At 43.0% G+C, this 18,179-nt stretch overlaps 2 protein-coding genes across 3 annotated transcripts; one reads left to right on the forward strand and one right to left on the reverse strand.

Moving 5' to 3' along the window:
• Positions 1–638: 638 nt before the first annotated feature.
• Positions 639–8,652, reverse strand: tubgcp5 (tubulin gamma complex component 5). Of its 2 annotated transcripts, none has more exons than XM_088314175.1 (22): positions 8,122–8,652; positions 7,645–7,698; positions 7,327–7,435; positions 7,163–7,259; positions 7,021–7,100; positions 6,817–6,952; positions 6,518–6,635; positions 6,131–6,220; positions 5,884–5,977; positions 5,503–5,737; positions 5,222–5,424; positions 4,744–5,116; positions 4,394–4,592; positions 3,467–3,655; positions 3,159–3,341; positions 3,006–3,090; positions 2,691–2,811; positions 2,461–2,606; positions 1,911–2,036; positions 1,100–1,188; positions 935–1,035; positions 639–858 (listed from the first exon to the last, which is right to left on the reverse strand). In XM_088314175.1, exons 1-22 carry the CDS (start codon positions 8,253–8,255, stop codon positions 812–814), a joined length of 3,009 nt encoding a protein of 1,002 aa, XP_088170301.1. In that variant the 5' UTR covers positions 8,256–8,652; the 3' UTR covers positions 639–811. The 2 variants fall into 2 exon arrangements, with proteins under 2 accessions (XP_088170301.1, XP_088170300.1); XM_088314174.1 differs by having other exon boundaries at positions 2,461–2,615.
• A 1,084-nt stretch (positions 8,653–9,736) lies between these two features.
• Positions 9,737–15,594, forward strand: chst7 (carbohydrate (N-acetylglucosamine 6-O) sulfotransferase 7). Its single transcript, XM_088314039.1, has 3 exons — positions 9,737–10,630; positions 11,330–11,810; positions 14,367–15,594. The coding sequence occupies exons 1-2, from the start codon at positions 9,830–9,832 to the stop codon at positions 11,795–11,797; spliced, it is 1,269 nt and encodes a 422-aa protein (XP_088170165.1). The 5' UTR covers positions 9,737–9,829; the 3' UTR covers positions 11,798–11,810; positions 14,367–15,594.
• Positions 15,595–18,179: the final 2,585 nt, after the last annotated feature.

An 18,179-nucleotide genomic window follows, 5' to 3' on the forward strand; every position in this document is an offset into this window, starting at 1 on the left:
GAGGGGTAAAAAAAAAACATCCAATTGGTGTAATTCGTCGCTATCCGTGTCCCTCTTCCAAGGGGCTTCGAAAAGGGAATAAAGAAAAGGATTCTAGGGGCCCATGATCAACAGGGGCACAGAAGGGCCCCTAAATAAAATTATAATCCTGAAAATATAATATGACACTCAGTAATAAATGTATAACTACCCATATTTTTTATTTAAATTGCATTGTGGTGGCAACAGTAACTGTACTTGTTTAGGAAACTTTCTAATAGCATCATCCTCTCCATTTAAGCAAAATGGTTCAGTCCCTCTGCTTCTTTTTATTTTATTTTTTTTTTAATTATTTTTTAATTTATATATTTGTCTGTACAATGACAATAAAGGGATTTCTAATTCTAATTCTAATTCAGCCTGCAGACTGACAGATTTTCAGGTTATCAGACAATGAGTGGCGGTGGAGATGGCAAGATGGCCTTCAAGTCCCAAAAAACATAGCTTGGGTACTGATGCCTTAAGACAAATTAGATTCAAGACTTTTGAATTGTTTTCAAACTTACATTTAACGCCAGTTTGAATGTCCACCACATGAAATGTAAATTACGGCTGATGTAAAGCACGGCTGATGTAAAGCAGTAAAATAGGCCATTGAATTGAGAGATTCAGAAATAAGTAGGATTTATTGTGCTTCGTACAACAACAACACCACATTATTAACAGCCACCTTGACAGCAGGTAAAAAGACATTTACAAACAAGTCTTGCTCCAATATGTACAGTCATATGTCTTGTAGTGCTTCACATCGTTGGCCTGCGGTACCTTCCTGTCAGCACTGCTCGAAGCCTGCCATCAACGAGAGGGCGAGCGACTCCACTGTGAACAAACACAATACCTCAAATGTGCATTAAACATTAAAATTGCATTCAAATTGCATTCAAAGCGGACTTACGATGAGGGAAGGAGCCACGGCACACAGCTTTGTTGAGGATGGTTACCAAGAACATGTGACAATTTTTGAAATCGGACTCCATTTTGGCAATGGACTCGAGCCTACGGAAAAATAAAAGAAATATTAGGGGTTTTGGAGTTGACGTTTTTCGACAAACACTCTTACTTCCAGGCTCCAAATCCGGCTTGCCATCGATCCGAGAAGATGAGGACCAGGTTGAGCACCTTCATGATGGCTTCCTTAACAAAACTGACCTGAGGGAGGAGGAAAGAAGGAAGGAGAACATGGCTGATGTCACTGTAGTGTTCAAATTGATACGCAAATTGCAGTAACGGAACAAACCTGCAAACAGTGACGTGCTTATCTTTTGTGTAAACAGGAACGCATCTAATGACGTTTGAAATATATCATTAAAAAACTGCTAGCACTTTCTCATATAAGAGACGTTCTTAATAAAATATCAAATGCATAATAGCACAAAACAGCCTAAATTGTTTATTTTAAAAGAAAGTGCAACATTAACAATTTGTTTTTATTTAGAAAAGCAAAACAATTGTTTGGCTGACTAAAAAAGTGCAACATCATTAATGTGGCTTTTTAGAAATGCACAACATCAATTATTTGTCTTCTTTTTAAGCAATGCACAGCATTAAGTGTGTCTTTCGGGAAGTTTTCTTTTTAGGAATGTGCAACATCAAGAGTTTGTCCTCTTTTCAGGAAAGGAAAACAGTTGTTTTCCTAATTTGGACAGAAGTGCCAACATATTTTTTGGGGGGAAAATGAATGAAGTTAATTATTTGATCATTTCAGTTTCAAACGAATCGACAAGTTTGACAGACTCCCAAGAAAAAAAAGCAAGCTAAGTCACAAGCTTACATGCAATGTATTTGTTGACGGTGGCAGTAACACTTTAGATACCTTAATAATATCTGCACTGTACCAAAAAAATATGAACATTAAAACCTCCATTGATTACCTTCTCCCGCAATAAGCAACGGTCATGGATGGTCGCCAAGTATCTGTAATGGACCTTGATCAGCTGGTCCAGGTCCTTTGCTTCCTGCACTTGGTGCTGGAACTCCAGTCCGGTGCTGTGAAGAATCTGAATGAGAGAAAATAAAAATCTAAAGCAGGTGTGGTCAAACTACGGCCCGGGGGCCACATGCGGCCCGTTAAACGTTTTAATCCGGCCTGCCAAACTTAAAAAAAATTAAATGAATAAACCTTGTTAATGTTTAATTTTTTAATGTTTGATTTTTTATTTTATTTTTTTTTAATACTGTGGTGTGTCAAAGACAGATATTTTGTTGTAATGCGGCCCCTCTGTCAAATTTTAGAACCCATTGTGGCCCGCCATTCAAAAGGTTTGCCCACCCCTGATCTAAAGCTAACCCATAACTGTAAATAAAATGAAAAATTGACCAAGTGGCGTCTCGTGACTGGCAAAACTGGTAAGTTGGGGCATTTGTAAGCCAAAGTGGGCGTGTTAAACGAGGGCGCATGATTGAGCGGTTGGCTGGTCTCACCCTTGTCATGATGTAGTTGTGAAGGCTGTTGACAAAGTGCATAAGTTTGACGCGCAGCAGACGCATGCGGTGAATCTGCTGCTTGACCGGTCGCTCTTTCTGCTTGGCATCGTCGGCCGGCACCCCCTCCAGTTTCTTTGTGAAATCTGCAAACTCTGATAGTTAAATACAATGTATTACGTCCCGTGATTATGCACCAGTTGAGCATGATGGGGAATGACGACGCCTACCGCTGAATCGAAGGGTGTCTAAGCTGTACTTGGCCCATTTGATCTGAAGCAGCAGCAGAAACACTTGATTGTAAATTTTTTGGCACTCGGAGCTGATAACGATGTCCACAGGCCACGGAACCTGGGGAAGAGGAAAAACAAAAAGATTAAAATAATTTGTGTTGTGATCTTTTGACAGGGAGCAAGCTATCCTAATTTGGAACAACACCAAATATAAGAAAGTCACCTCTCACATATGCCTGAATTTTGTTTTTTAGAATTAATCTTGCATCATTGAGTTAAAAAAAATTGTAAAAATGTGTAACAAAAGTGTACCTTGTAACTGAGGGTCAGCACTTCGAGATTATTGACAGGGTGCTTCTTCCGGCCCGGCTCAATTGTTTCCAGGAGGATTGACAATCTTACAAAGGAAGAAAGATGTAGATTTATGACAGAATACATTCAAGCAAAGGCACACGCACGCAGTACCTGCTACTGTCCTCCGGGCGGCGCTGTCTGACAGCTTCCTGCAGTTGTCCATTGAGGAAGGATGGCTGCTGCCAGCTCTCCTTCTCACGCACCTTGTCAAAAATAGCCGTGTAGAAGTCATACATGGTGTCACCTGCTTCGAGGAGGAAGTAGTTCCTCATGGCCTGAAGGTACTCCAGCAGCCTGAAGAACAGGAAGGTGCGAAGAAATAGAAGATGTAAAATTGGCTTTCGCATGGCCACGGTGTGACCCCTCCTGGGAAAAAACTCCTTCGAGGTTCCAATGTGCGGAGTTGCTGGCCGACTTACTTGTAGTCTTTTTTTAGAGTCTTCATGAGGTTGCCGCAGCACTCGACGTAGCGCCGCTGGATGTGCGGGTAGAGGCAGGAACGCAGCGTGAGCTCAAACGTCTGGCAGGTGACCGACTGCGACGAGCGGTCCACGGTGAAGTCGTCACGGGAGAAGCACTCGTGGAAGTCGCTCTGCTCCAAGTACAGCCTGACGCAACAACAAACACACTGCGTTTAGACTTGAAAAAATTCAGTCTTCATGAAGCCTCCTAAAATTTTGAACCCGCATGTTTTTTAAATTAATTCACAGTTGTTACTTACGTCAAGTTTTCCTTTTCTCAGTGGTTCAAAAAAGACCTAGGGAGTGATTGCTCTTTTTGTGAAGGGTCAAGCTTCTGAGGATGTGTTCCATTTATTTTTCTGCATTTTCTGTTACTTTTTAGAAAGGTTTTAATAAATTTAGCCTTTTTTTAATATTGTGCCTCATCATTCCCAAAATTCTGAAAATATTTTTTTTGGGCTTCAACGACTTTATTTGCAAAAACGAATCAACCTTTTCTTTTATTCATCCGTTACTGTTGGCTAAATGGCATTTTCACAAGTGTCAATACATTAATCAAAGAGTTCATGTTTGAAAATGAAGTCAAACAATATTTCAGAACAATTGGTCAAGCCACAAACGTGAACGCAACCTGGCATTCACATGCTCTATATAATATATTTTTTTAATATAATTTTAAGTTTATTTATCTTTTTGAGTCTCACGTCCTAGTTCTTGTTCTTGTACGTATTCTGTTGCCAAATAACCATTTTTAAAAGTGTTCATATGACTAAAATGTCCGTAAGATGAAATTCATAAGCAAAGGGGGTGCTCGTGTAGATTGTAAAACCCGAAAAGAACAGGATAGCAATTGGAAAGTGAGTGCAGGTTTTTACTGGGTCTCACCTGGCAAAGTTGATGGCCAGCAGCGGGTCATGGAGATCTTGGATCTGGAGATGCTTCGCAATGACCGACTGCATCCGGATCAAGCTCTTCCTGTTGGCCTGTTGCTCGGTCGCGGCGCCAGAGGGAGACGCGTCCTGGCTGCGGAGACGCGACTGCACCGACTCCAAGAACAGCGTGTACAAACTCTTGCGCTCAGCATCTGCATTGCAGGACATTTTTTTTTTTATCAGTCACAATAAAACAAAGAAGTCTTGTTCAATTTTGGGCATGAGTCCAAACTTTTTCATCTTCTGTTATCATTCCGCGTCAATCTATAAAATGTATATTATCCAACAAAAACATCGACTTGCCTATTGAGGACTGCTGAGCGTCTTCTTTGCGGTCCAGATTCTTAAGGAGCTGCATGGACTTTCCAGCCATGATGATCTGTTTGAGGACAGGCTTGAGGAAGGACACCATTGTTAGCTGGCGGCTTCCTCCTCCGCCGTCTCCTCCGGAACTGCCGCTGGCCGCGTCGCTCGTCTCGCTCTCCACCATCTCGGAGATGCTGTACAACGTGTAAGTGGCGTGCCAGAAGTCCCTGTGATTCACCGCCACGTCCTTGTTCCTTTGGATGATGAACTCTTTGGCAGGATCAAACAGGTGCCCATGGACGATCCATTCATCCACTATCTCCAAATAAGGTCGTACGGTCTCGGTCCATAGTGAAAACAGTAGAGCCACCTTATGGAAAAAAAATGGCGAACTAGATTAACCCCCCACAGCAAAATCTCTATTTTATGTATTTGTAACCCAGAGATGCACAACAACAAAAACAACAAAACTCACAGTTTGCTCGGAAGCTTCCCCGACGCTGTCGTACTCGATGATGGCCTTGTAGAGCGTGTTGAGTAGGTGAGAGGCCCGCACCACATTGGGGGTCTCGGGGGGCACCTCTGCGATGCCGGTGCAAAAGACCTTGTGAAGCACTTTGATCTGTGCGAGGTGCGGTCTGAGACGTTCCAGCACGGCGGACAGCGTCACTGTCTCGTCTAAAGGAGGACCCCCGTACATTTTATAAAAGTGATACTACCACGTTATGGAGCAGCAACATTGAGGACGGGACGTGCCTTTGCAGACGAGCCCGCTCTCGATGGAGACCAGCTCCTCCTTGAAGCTGGTGAAGTACTTGTTGAGGGCCCACACAAAGGCCTGGTAGGTCCTGAACGGAGGCTCTGAGCCTTTTTTAGCGCCGGCCGGTCCGAGCTCAGGACTGTGGCCCGTCACCTCGTCGATGAACTTCTGCAGGCGGAAGACCGCCTGGCCGTACGCCGCCACATGCTCTAGCACGGACCGTAGGCAGTTCTGCGTCAAATTGCGATGAGGCATTAGAGTGCAGTGGTTTGTTAACATTAATTCATTGTGTGACCAAATTAATAAAGCAAAAAAAATGGGACCAATAAATTATGGATTCAATTGTGATTTTTTTTTTTTTTTTTTTTTGCACTTACACTGGTGAGATGAGTGACCACCACGTTATTCCTGACCGACACTTTCCCATCGTGATTCTGGAATATGAAGTGTTTCTTAACCCCAGATAGAAGCCTGGGAAACCAAAAAATTGATCACACGCTGTAAGAATTAAAGCTGCATTTTAGGAATAACAACTGTTACGCACGGTCATTTGAATATAGTGAGGCAAAACAACCTACAATGAGAGTGTCCAGAGAAATAAAAAAATGTGATTATCCTGCTCACCACAGTGTTTCGCGGATGACTTGGGACTCGGTAACAAAAGCTTTTTCTTCGGGCAGATACAGCGGATCGGTGTTGTACAAATGCTGGTCCCTGCGGAGGAAAACGGGTCATAAGCACACTACAAATGAATGACGTTTATTCAGTATTTTATGATTTATCTAGATTCTGAAAAAAAAATTGCAATAAATATTTTAAAATATGAAAAAAAAGTGTGACTTTTACTATAGTATGAAAATCCGGTCGAGTAAAATTACTCTTTTTTTTCCCCCAAAAAGCAACCGTTGCCATTTGAAAGTTACATTTTACAACAATGCAAAGTTGATTTAAATTTCATTAATTGTTCATCCAGAGTGTGCCATAATATAAGTGGCTTGGTATGGGCCTCACCAGACATTGAACAAGTTGGAGTGTAAATGGAGACTGTGGGCGAATCGGGGGGCGTGCGGCACCCAATAGGGAGTCACCACGTGTTGCTCCAGCCAAGCTCGGGCGTCGGGTTCACCAACTGCCACAAAACAGACAGAATCTCGATTTTCTCCCCACATATTACAAATCCCTATGAAGGCTTTTGATCTACAGTGGTACCCGGACTTCGCGGTACCCTGAATAAATTGAGCTACAAGTTTAGTCGCGGAACAAATTAAGCTCTTACGTCAAGGTACAACTGTACTTGAATTGTTTCAGACCTGTCCACGGGACCGAAACTGTCTTGCCGGCGTGGTCTTTGTCTTCCTGGGGGGTTTTGTCCAACTGGATGCCGGAGTCCTCCCTGCTGATTGGCTGACGGCTGTCCTCGCCCTCGCTCTCCTCCTCGGACCACTCCTGATCGGCCCGCAGGAAATTACAAGCCAACGAAAAAGCAAAATCGTAACGGGAAGAGTAAAACTCACAGGAGAATCAGGATATGGCCCATTGTCTATGTCCACACCCTCCAGAAGGTATTTGGCCCAGTCAAAGTTATCTTCTGGTTCTGTGGGGAGGGATATAATTTTATTTTATTGAAAAGAAGCACTGAACCAGTATCTAACTCACCGGCCTCCTTCAACCGTGGTCTCTCTGTATAGTTCGTGTTGGAGGGGGAGCCCGATAAGAGGAGGAGCAGTGACAGTATGCTGTAGTGTACGTCAGTCTGTAAAAACATAAGAAATCCTTAAAAATCAGACGAATTCTTGAATCTTGCGGCAAAGGGAATGTACCTTTGCTCCATTGGTGTTAGCTAGGGGGGAGTTGAGGAACTCATCAGTCAGTCTCATCCAGCTTTCAGCCTTCCTCACTTCTGAGTGAATCATGAGCTTTTCATAGATTCTGCGTCGAAAAACAACAATGCATTCCCATTCATTTTTGCCTCAAAACACATCACATGTGAAATTGTGAAATAGGTATGACGCTCCCCATAGAAACACATACAATTTGGGCAAACCGATGAGATGACAAACAAAGGACCGTAAATACAATTTGTTTTTATATCCGCATCAATAGTCAAACGTAACTTTCAAACCAAAACAGACACTTACCCTGTGATGCTGCGCTGCACTTTGTGGCTGTCAACATCCAGGAAACGATGGAACCTGAAAGGGAAAAAACACACAGGGGTAGTCAACTTAGCATCACAAATAACTTTGTATCTAATAATTGCAGTGTTTATAAAGCATCTTTCAAAACATGGTTACAAATTGCTTCACATTACAAACAGTCAATATCGAAAATAAAACCAGAAAAGACAACTGTAAGAATCAACTTGCAACAATCAAACAGATTAAAATTAAGAGGACTTGGAAATCAAGATTGGACATTTGAGCCAACGCTGCTTGCTGTGCTTGTGTCACAATCATATTGACGATTACTGCGAAAATTGACAGACTATGGTAAACAAGAGGGTGTCCAGAATTCATCCTTGAGGCATCCCCCCCAAATAAAGGACATATGTATAACCAAACGTGACGAATCAGTTTCTATTATTTGGTCAGGCGGTTAACCAATCCATTCCTTACTTGAAATTGGACCAAGCGAATTTGAGCGCCAGCTGGAAGTTGTGCTCCTCCTCATCTTCCAGTCCGCTCACACATCTGATCAGTGTCTTCGTCTCCCTCTCCGTCTCCCTCTCGAATGTGCTCCAGTGAGCCATAGCTTAGCGTCACATATAGCGAGCTGGGTGACTAAACTACAGCGAATGAGCCACTAATACCAGCTGTGGTATGCTTTGGATGACGCTATTTGTGACTATAGCCGGTGGAGCTCTGGTTAACTTAGCAACATCTTCACAGCGCGCTATCAGCGTCCAGAGGTGGTGTGCGCATGCGCCATAAAACACACAAAAACGCTATTGTCTGCTTTATTTTTACAAAATAAAGTGTATTGTTGATTCGAATGGGTTAATAAAAAATATGAAGTGACGAAGTCAAACCTGAAAAATAAAAACAAAAAAATCAGCGCCAGTGTGTTTTTATCACGATTTCCAACAATGCATCACGCGGTGACGACACAACCTGAAGTGTATCGCATTGCCCGATTTATTCCGAGAATGCTTCCCATTTCTCTTTTAATGATGAACCGACCTTTTTACGACCAAATCCCACATTCGTATTTGTTTTGTGTCGTTTAAAATGAGTTGAACGTGTTTTTCGCTCGCCTTGAGCGGCATGGCCCGAGTTGGGATACGTAAATATATCCACCATTTTGAATGTGGCAGAACTACCCAGATGGATAACGGAAAACAGACCTCGACTAGTCAAGGACGTGCAGATCTACCCGCCATCTTTAACCGGGAATCCCAACTCGTCGAATACTTTGGTGATTTTGACACGGATTTATTTGTTTGAGCTGAAGCCTATCCTAGTTATCTTCGGGCAGTAGGCGGGGTACACCTTGAACTGGTTGCCAGCCAATCGCAGGGCACACGAAGACGTACAACCATCCACGCTCACACTCATACCTATGGGCAATCGAACCCACGCTGTGAGGTCATCGTGCTAACCAGTTGTCCACTGTGCCGCTAATATTAATAAATATGTAATTAGAATATAGGATTATATTCGATATTACTATTTCATTAACATTAAAAAAGATAAAAAATCTGAGTGAGGCAACATTTTCAACACGCTCACAATTTCATTTTTTGAAGCGTGCTCCAGCTCGGAGTGGCGGGGCGGAACTCCCGGTTCAAGATGGCGGCCACTCTGCACGTCGCTACTATACTGTCTCCATACCCAGGCTCGGTCTTGTGTTCTCTATGGATCTGCTCGTAACGCAAATCAATGGACTGAACTTCAAGTGAAAAGTAAATGCATCTCATTAAACAAAGAAAAAAAGCTATGACTTCAATTCAATCTGATTATTATAAATGTGTATTTGCATGTAGTTCACGCAAAGGCAAAGCCATTTAGCAGCTATTATCGCCAACTAAACCCGCCTGCGTTTAATTTTATATTTAATTAGAATATTTTTTTTTATTGATACCTATTTTCAAAATGTCTTTGCATCAAATGGACCCTGCCTTCATTTAGCATCTTTCAGCAACAATCATAGTAGACGTCATATCGCAACTTTTAGCACTAAATAGACCCCGCCTTCCTTTAAGCAACTATCTAGACCCGCCTCTCGCCACATCCCCCCGAATATGAGCGTGTCACACAAGTCGCCTCGCTCGCGCACCCACAACTTGAGCGGAGCTCCAAAGCGCGGCGCGTGCAAGCCAGCGCGATGAAGAGGAGGCTCCAGAAGAAATATTTGATTTTGATCCTCGCCTACACGGGTTTGCTCCTGCTCATCCCCTATGTGTTCGACTTCGGGGAGCGCTCGGTGCAGCGCGCCAAGCACGGGCTCCTGCAACAGCAGCAGTCGCGGTGCTCGGACCTGAAGAATGCCGTGGCGCTGCTGTGGGAGCACGGCTACAAAGTGGACGGCGCCAACGGCACGGAGCCGCCCGGGCCCGGCGGGCTTCGCACGCACATCTACCTGCACGCCACTTGGAGGACCGGCTCGTCGTTCCTGGGCGAGCTGTTCAACCAGCACCCCGACGTGTTCTACCTATACGAGCCAATGTGGCACATCTGGCAGGCCCTGTACCCGGGCGACGCAAGCAGCCTGCAGGGCGCCGTGCGTGACATGCTGAGCGCGCTGTTCCGCTGCGACTTCTCCGTGCTCAAGCTGTACGCCGGCTCACAGAACCTCACCACCGCCTTCATCTTCGGCTGGAAGATGAACAAGGTGGTGTGCTCCGAGCCGCTGTGCGATGCCCACCAGCGCCACCACGTCGGCCTGGTGCAGGAGGACCGCTGCGCCAAGTGCCCCAAGCGGGACATCCGCGAGCTGGAGCGGGAGTGCAAGAAGTACCCGGTGGTGGTCATCAAGGGCGTGCGCGTTCTGGACCTCAACACCCTTGTGCCCCTCATGAAGGACCCGGCCATCAACTTGCACATCGTGCAGCTTTTCCGCGACCCGCGAGCCGTGCACAACTCTCGCCTCAAGTCCAAGCAGGCCCTGGTGAAGGAGAGCATCCAGGTGTGCTTTCTTGTTGTTTTTTTTTCTTTTTTTGGGGGGGGGGGGGGCGTTTTATATTGTGAGCAATGTGCCAGCCAAAACAATGAAAACAAAAATTGACATCTGTGGCAAACTCTTGTGACCTTAAATTTCATTTTAGATTAGACGAGGAGAAACACAGACAGGAACATTTTTCAACATGTCATGTAAGCGTAAAAATAAGTTTAGTCCAGCTCAGAGACAAACGCTCAAATGTAAGATTTTCTTTTTGACGTGGTGAACTTTCACCCAAATGGAGAAAATAAGTTAGCTATTCAAAGTCGGATGCAAGAAAAATAAACACGCTGACAAGTCGAGTTTTCAATCAAGTCAGTCATTATGACTTGAGAGCACATCACAAATACGAGCTGTGATTAAAAAAAAATCTATCTTTGGTCTCATCTTGTGCCTCGAATATGATTTTTTTTAAGAAACCACCACGCCTGAGGCAAAACAACCAATCTCACAGACAAATCTTTTTACATGAGTTAACCACAGCTCAGAATGAAATGTAAGTTTTTGGATATGCTTAACTTTCATACAAGTAGAAAAAGAAGTTAAGTAATTTTCAACAGGTGCAAAAAAGAAAAAAAATCTTCAGAAGCTGCTGTAATATTAGTAATTGGTCCTACATGTTTCCACCCCTTGTTGACGTGTTGAAAATGTGTGTTGTTCCTCCAGGTGCTGCGCAGCAAAAAGCACAACGACAAGTACAAGCGTCTACTGGTGCCCAACACCCGCATGAACCGCGCCGAGAGCTACGTTTCCAGCGCCATGGAGCTCATCTGTGACAACTGGCTGGGTGACATGATGCTGGTGACCAACGCGCCGCCTTGGGTGCGCCGCAGCTACCACCGGGTGCGCTACGAGGATCTGGTGCTGCACCCGGCCGAGGAGCTGCAGAAGCTCTACCGCTTCTCTAACCTTTCCACGTCGCCGGCGTTGGAAAGCTTCGCCCTCAACATGACGCACGGCCGCGGTTACTCGTCAGATCGGCCTTTCCTCATCTCGTCGCGGGACGCCAAGGAGGCCATCTTTGCCTGGCGGGAGAGGCTGAGCGTGGAGCAGATCAACCAGGTGGAGGCCTACTGCAGCGAGGTCATGAGGCAGCTCGGATACCCGAAGCACGGCGCGGACAAAACTACATGAGGAGGGCGTACGGGTGAGACGGCTGCTCTGTATTCATTATCCGTCCATCTATCCAGACAAATTCTTCATTAAAGGGGAAGTCAACTCAATACATTTATTTGCAATGAAATGTCCTATGCTCCTTGTCTAGTCCAAACATGACATTCTGATTAATATTGCATTTGCGGAATTTGAGTTAAGCAGCAAAATCCACCCGTTTTTAGCCATCTCAGCAGGCGGCCATTTTGTCACTTCTGTTGACTGAAAATGACATCACAGTTGCTCAAGACTCATTTAACGACCAATTAAGGCTCACATGTTTTCTGAAGCTGAGCCATGATTGGTCATTATCTGAGCCCTGGGCAACTGTGATGTCATTTTTAGTCGACAGCAAGTGACAAAATGGCCGCCCCTTGAGGTGGCTATTAACAGCTGGACCTTGTTGCTTAGCTTATATTCTGCTATCGTAATATTAATCAGATTGCCATGTTTCGACGAGTGGGTCTGCATAGAACATAGTTTGCTGTTGATAATTTTGTATACATTTTCCACAAAAAACGGGGAGAAATGGGGTTAAAAAAAAATTAATACAAATCTGTGAACATGCGAATCCGTGGGGGGTGCCAAACTGCAAATATGCAGAGGCCGACTGGCGTTGTGAGTTGTAATATCACCAATCACCACTAGATGGCAGACATGTTCTAGTTGCGCTTACAATGAGTCTTACACGGCCCAAATCTAAGCAGAAAAATCCAGCTGTTATTTTACCTTGTCGAGGGGCGGCCATTTTGTGTTGCACTGACGTGCTAGCGAGTGAAAATTACATCACGAGTGCCGAAGGGCTCAGCTTGCGAATGTCACATGACCAAACCCAAAAAACTGATCAGCCTTGCCGGTCGTTACCCGAACCTTTGCACTGTGCTGTCATTTTCAGTCGACAGGAAGTGGCTATTCAAGGCAAAATGGCCGCCGGCTCCTCAGATGGATAAAACAATGAGTGGATTTTTCGGCTTGTTTCATATTTCTCAAATGCAATATTAATCAAAATAGGTTGTTCAGGCTGGTTTTAAGAAAATCTTTGACTTGACTTCCCCTTTAAACAGCTACTTTAGAAAGTGCGTTTTGAGCAGCTTGGACAATATATTCTCTCCATTGAATCCAAGATTCATCAGTTCCTGGTTTCTTAAATGGCGGTTCCGTCATATTTCATGAGTTCTTCATAACTTACAGAGGCAAGTTAAAATGAGTGAACAGGAATCAAATCCACCCAAGTGCTTTTCTCTGGTGGCTATTTTGCTCTGCCCTCCTCCAATAAGGCCTTCATTGTTGCGTGGCTGGCGTGGACGGCCGGGGGTCGGCGCCGCAGCCGGCCAAGGGTGTCGCCCAGGCCCTCGCGCTCGCACCCTGGAGAAGGGACTTCATTGTCCGCGGCTGGCCGTGACAGGCTATACGCCTCTCTGGGTTCGCAGCATGTCATTGGATGCTTTGGACAGGCAGAGCCTTGAAGAAAGCAGGCCTGCATGCATGCTTTTATTATTCAGGAGAAGATAGAAGTTGGAGAAGGGCGGGCTTCTGTTGTCTTATGCATCGTTATTGGGAAAGGAAGGAAGTGGATTTTTTTTTAATTAATTTTCTGGAGGTGGATATTTTAGTCCTGAAACTAAAGGCGTCCACTGTGCACGTGGCTACGAGTGCACGGCAAATGAATGACCCCTCGTCAACCTGTCTCCGCTTGGTTGTTTTTTCTCAGGCGCAGTAGTTTCATGAAAATCTGATTAAACTGATTAGATTAGTTAAACTGGTCTTGGGCAAAAGAGGGCATATTCTTATCCATTTTTTGGCAGGTGTACAGACATTTTTAATAAATGTGACAATTTTTTGATTCGTGGGTCACAATGGCTTCTAAAATTTGACAGAGGGGCCGGACCAGGAGCAGATGGATGGAGTATTTTGGTAACCTCACCTCATCGGAGAAAAAGAATACATTTAATTTGAAATTAAAATGATCAAAAGCATTACAACAAAATATCTGTTTTTGACACACCAAAGTATTTAGAAAATAAAACATTAACAATCTTTGTTCATTTAATTTTTTTCAAGTTTAGTGGGCCGGATTAAAACGTTTAACAGGCCGCCGCATGTGGCCCCCGGGCCGTAGTTTGCCCACCCCTGATATAGATAATAAATGTATTGCTGTTGTTGTGGCCATTATTCTCTTGTTCCTCCCTCAGCTCGTGCTCACTAAATATAGTTGTTTGTTTGCCTTGATATGAAATTGTGACACATATTACAATGTATTAAGCATTGTGTTTAAAGAGCCAGCTTCTATCTTGATGAAACAATTATTTTCACATTGCGTGTAAAGAAAAAAAAATGTGTGGAACGGATTAATGCTTGAAAAAAACTGCTTGAAAATCAGAGAGGAGGGGAATTCTTTTTTTGTGATGGGGGAAAACCAATTAAAATTCATTATCCGAGATTTTATTTTAAGATCATATTGCCCCGTAGCTCAATGTTCGCACTCATGCATCGTCCTGTGATTTCCTTTTTTTTTCTTTTAATCCTCACTGCTTTATTGCTCTTCTTCCAGGGGCCTGCAAGTCGAAGATGAGGGCAAAACAGTCAAACGGCATGGACGTGGCCGACTGGGAGCGGCTAGGCGTCCCTCCGGCTGTTTTTTTCTTCCAGCCATGCACACCGAGTCTCTGACCTGGAGTAGGAAGAAACAAAAAAAGTGGGACACCAAGGCTGGAATGCTTCAAAGACTGGGGAGCCTTTTACCACTTTTACCTGTTGAGCAGCAGCTCAGTGGCTGCTTGACACGTCACTGCCCATTTTTAGTCACACTAATCCCCCCCCCCCAAGACACCCTGAATCTAAATCCTCGTAAAAAAGTTGGGTGGATCCAGGGTGGCATCATCAGGTCGGAGCCTCACCTTGGCGTGACTGATCTAAGTGGATCTGCTAACCACGCTAACTGGAAAGTTCAAGGAGACTGTGTGTGCTTTGAGAGGCCTGCGTGAGGAAGTCTTGTCCCCCCCCTCCTCCTCCTCCTCCTCATTCCAACCCCTCTTAGCCCCGGAGGAATCTGGACAGCTGCAGCAGCACCAAACTGACAAAACACTCACATGGGCGGGACTTTTTTCCTCCTCCCCTGTCCTTTCAATGACTTTTGTTTTTTATTTTCTTGTGGTACTGATTAGGGTTGTAACATTTGCAAAGTTAGAAACTTTCCATGGGATTCAATTGAAGATTGGCTCGTCACCTGCTGACTGCTTGCGGTTTTTCGAGGATTTTGACAGACCAATAAAATTGTATGTTATGTGAGGAATAACCCTTGTAAGTAGAACACAAATACCCCGGGGAGATGCTGTATGCACTGAAAAAAATGGAGAAACAATTGTACTGCGGCGTCATGGCATGTGGGCAAGGCGAGTTATCAATTGTGCATGGATGTCTGCTTTCGGCAAAACAAAATGCTGAATATGATTTCCAATCAATTTCCCACAAATTGGAACGCTTCCATTTTGGTGTCTTTGCCAAATGACCCGGCTTCACTTCCCATGGAAAATTTCCGGAGACTTCACGGAAATTTACTGTGAATTTTCCACCTCCTTTGCAACCGTAATCCTGATTATTTATCTCAAAAATGTTTACGGTCTCAATGTTGTCAAAGTGCTACAACCTGCATCCAGATGATGGATATTTTGATGATCAACTTCAGAAGTTGCATTTTGTTTTCTTTGTCATACTTTTTAAGCGACAGGAATAACTTTTAAACTATTTCAAGTGACCTCAATAAAGAGTTAGTGACACCAAAACAACTGATTCATGATTGCTTTTGCTCTTCGAAAATGACAATAGCGATAATAATGTCATCCTGCTGCATTTATTTGGATATAGGGAATATTTGGATAACGACTATTGTGGTTTTTTTTTGGAGTGGACCAAGATAGTTTTGAAAAAGGAGAAAATTCAACGCAGTGTTTTCATAACCCTTTAAGCCAGGGGTGTCAAACTCAAATACACAGTGGGCCGAAACATAAAACTTGAACAAAGCCGCGGGGCAGCATTTAAATTTTTAGAAATGCAGATTTTTTTCTTGACATTTTTTATTATAAGTGGTTTCATTTATGCGATACAATGTTTAGTTTTTAAAATTACTTTTATCATTTTAAATGTTACTATTGTCATATGAAATGTAAAATGGTATCGTAGTCATTTGGCCAAATATAATAATAACACTGCGGGACAAATTTGGCCCGCGGGCCAGAGTTTGACACCTATGCTTCAATGGAGTTTTGAACGGTGGAGCAACATGTGTTGACAGGTAATGTAAAACACCTATTCCTTTAACCTTATTCAGTTAGTTTTTTTTTTTCAAGTTTGGCGGGCCGGATTAAAACCTATAATGGGCCGCATGTGGCCCTCGGGCCGTAGTTTGCCCACACCTGCTATACAGAGATTGTTTTAGCTCAGAACTAGGGCCTGAACAATGAATCTGTAAGCCAAATCAATCGGTCAGGATCTGACATTTGTTTTTCCACATCAACACATTACAACAAAAGACAAATAAAATGTTCAAATGTTACCCCCCCCCTCAAAAAAATAACATACCAAAATCATCTGATTTTTGTTCCTTTTCCTATCTGTTGTAAAGTTACACACGGCTAACTCGTACAACATATGCAGTCCAAACACGTTGGGGGTTCAAATGAGTCCGAAAAGTGAGTTTGTAAACGCTCCCTTGTCCTGAAAAGACCGTTCTAGTGAAAAATAGACTACGCTGTGGTCACACTTTGCCGCCGGTTGGGACAATCATTTGCACGCTGTGCATGCGGCCGGAGCAAGCGTGACGGCCTGGCATGGCAGCACACACACACACCACAAACTGCATTGTGTTACGCAACAGGAAACCTCACATGCATCTTCACCACTTTGAGGTCTTTTTTCCTCCCCCTTTTGCTAAAAAAAGTCATGTTGGTGCAAAACTAAATTTCCTCTCGGAGTGATCAAATTGGTTTTATCCAGAGTGTATTAATGGTGATTATTTAGGGGAGGGGATTACCAATTAAACCTTTAGGCCAATGCTCACATTTGGCCTTTGAAAGGGATTATTTGATGAAAATGATTTTTCCACAACTCTGCTGCCTGCAGCTCTTTAAAAGCCGAATACTTCATCCGGCTTGATAAGGCTTGTGATGCTGAACAAGCGGAATGCAATGTTCCTAAAAAATTTTTGTTTTTGTTTTTTTAATAGTTATTTTCAATTTAATGTTTTTAGAGATTGAAGATTAAAATCGCTATGCAAAATAAATGATATATTTCTAATTTTCCCAAATTATTTCTTGTATTTATTCTTAGCATGTATAATTTAGGGCTGTAATGAAAAACGATTTCAATAATAAAATTACAGAAAAACAAAAATCATTACCATAACAAATGTGAAAAGCATGACCCATATAATATATACTGTGATTTTTTTTTTTAGATTAAATTATTGAATTAATGTTACTTTTTATTATTACATTGTTTAAGCCAAAATTCAAAATTCCTCCCATGATGTTTTTATAAAAGCGCTTTATCCTATTGACTTTTTTTTTATTTGGATTTTCTCCCAATTTGTGGGGAAAATATTTTCATGTCATTGTTCAGTTCAGTCATTTTCTTGGTCAATTCTGAAAATGTTACAAAAGTCCACTTTTAAGTCAGAATTTATAATCTAATATATAATAATTTATAATTGTTGTTTTCTCCAAATGACTTTTTCCTGGCTTCCCATTGGCTAGATCTGTCTCTCATTTCTGTGTTTTTCATTCATTTACTGCCATGCCCTGCGTGTAGAATTTCATGCAGACATTTTTTGACTCATTATACTCGATTTTCAAGAGAAAAAAAAAAGAAACATAACTGACAAATAACCGCACTTTTTTTAAGCTTGATATGCGTCCTCAGACAAGATTCAAAAAGCTGAGAAACACACTGCTACAATTGTCAACAGTCATGAGACGTAAGAAAGCGAGCCTTTGTAGTCCATTTGCATTATGACGCTGCTTTTCTTGACCCCTATGCAGCTGGTGGTGCTCTTACAAGGGACATCTGGGCAACCTGTGTTTATGCTAAAAAAAAGGCAGTAGTTTTGCTTTATTACACTGTAGTAAACGTTTTTCTTTACAATTTAAATGACTGTTAAGAATTTAGGGCTTAATTTAATTTCCAGTGTAAATAAGTAAAATTGTCCCAGAATTGCTGCATTTTATCTTGAAGGCTCCAATCAGATGAAATAATATTAACTATCAACATTGAAAAATAATTGTGAAACCGCTTCCTCAGAACATGAACTATGGACATGTGAGGTCATAATTGGCAAAGTTGGACAAAAAAGTACCCAGGAATGATGTAA

This window comes from Idiotropiscis lumnitzeri, chromosome 13 (assembly GCF_059441095.1).
Source record: "Idiotropiscis lumnitzeri isolate Australia: NSW breed Sydney's pygmy pipehorse chromosome 13, RoL_Ilum_1.0, whole genome shotgun sequence".
Taxonomy (NCBI): domain Eukaryota; kingdom Metazoa; phylum Chordata; class Actinopteri; order Syngnathiformes; family Syngnathidae; genus Idiotropiscis; species Idiotropiscis lumnitzeri.

Coding starts and splice junctions, on each gene's coding strand:
- tubgcp5 (XM_088314174.1), bottom strand. CDS start 8,255: ATGGCTCACTGGAGCACATTCGAGAGGGAGACGGAGAGGGAGACGAAG. Junction 7,699..8,121: donor TTCGCTTGGTCCAATTTCAA/GTAAGGAATGGA, acceptor TTTCCCTTTCAG/GTTCCATCGTTTCCTGGATG. Junction 7,436..7,644: donor GTGCAGCGCAGCATCACAGG/GTAAGTGTCTGT, acceptor TTTTCGACGCAG/AATCTATGAAAAGCTCATGA.
- chst7 (XM_088314039.1), top strand. CDS start 9,830: ATGAAGAGGAGGCTCCAGAAGAAATATTTGATTTTGATCCTCGCCTAC. Junction 10,631..11,329: donor TGGTGAAGGAGAGCATCCAG/GTGTGCTTTCTT, acceptor TTGTTCCTCCAG/GTGCTGCGCAGCAAAAAGCA.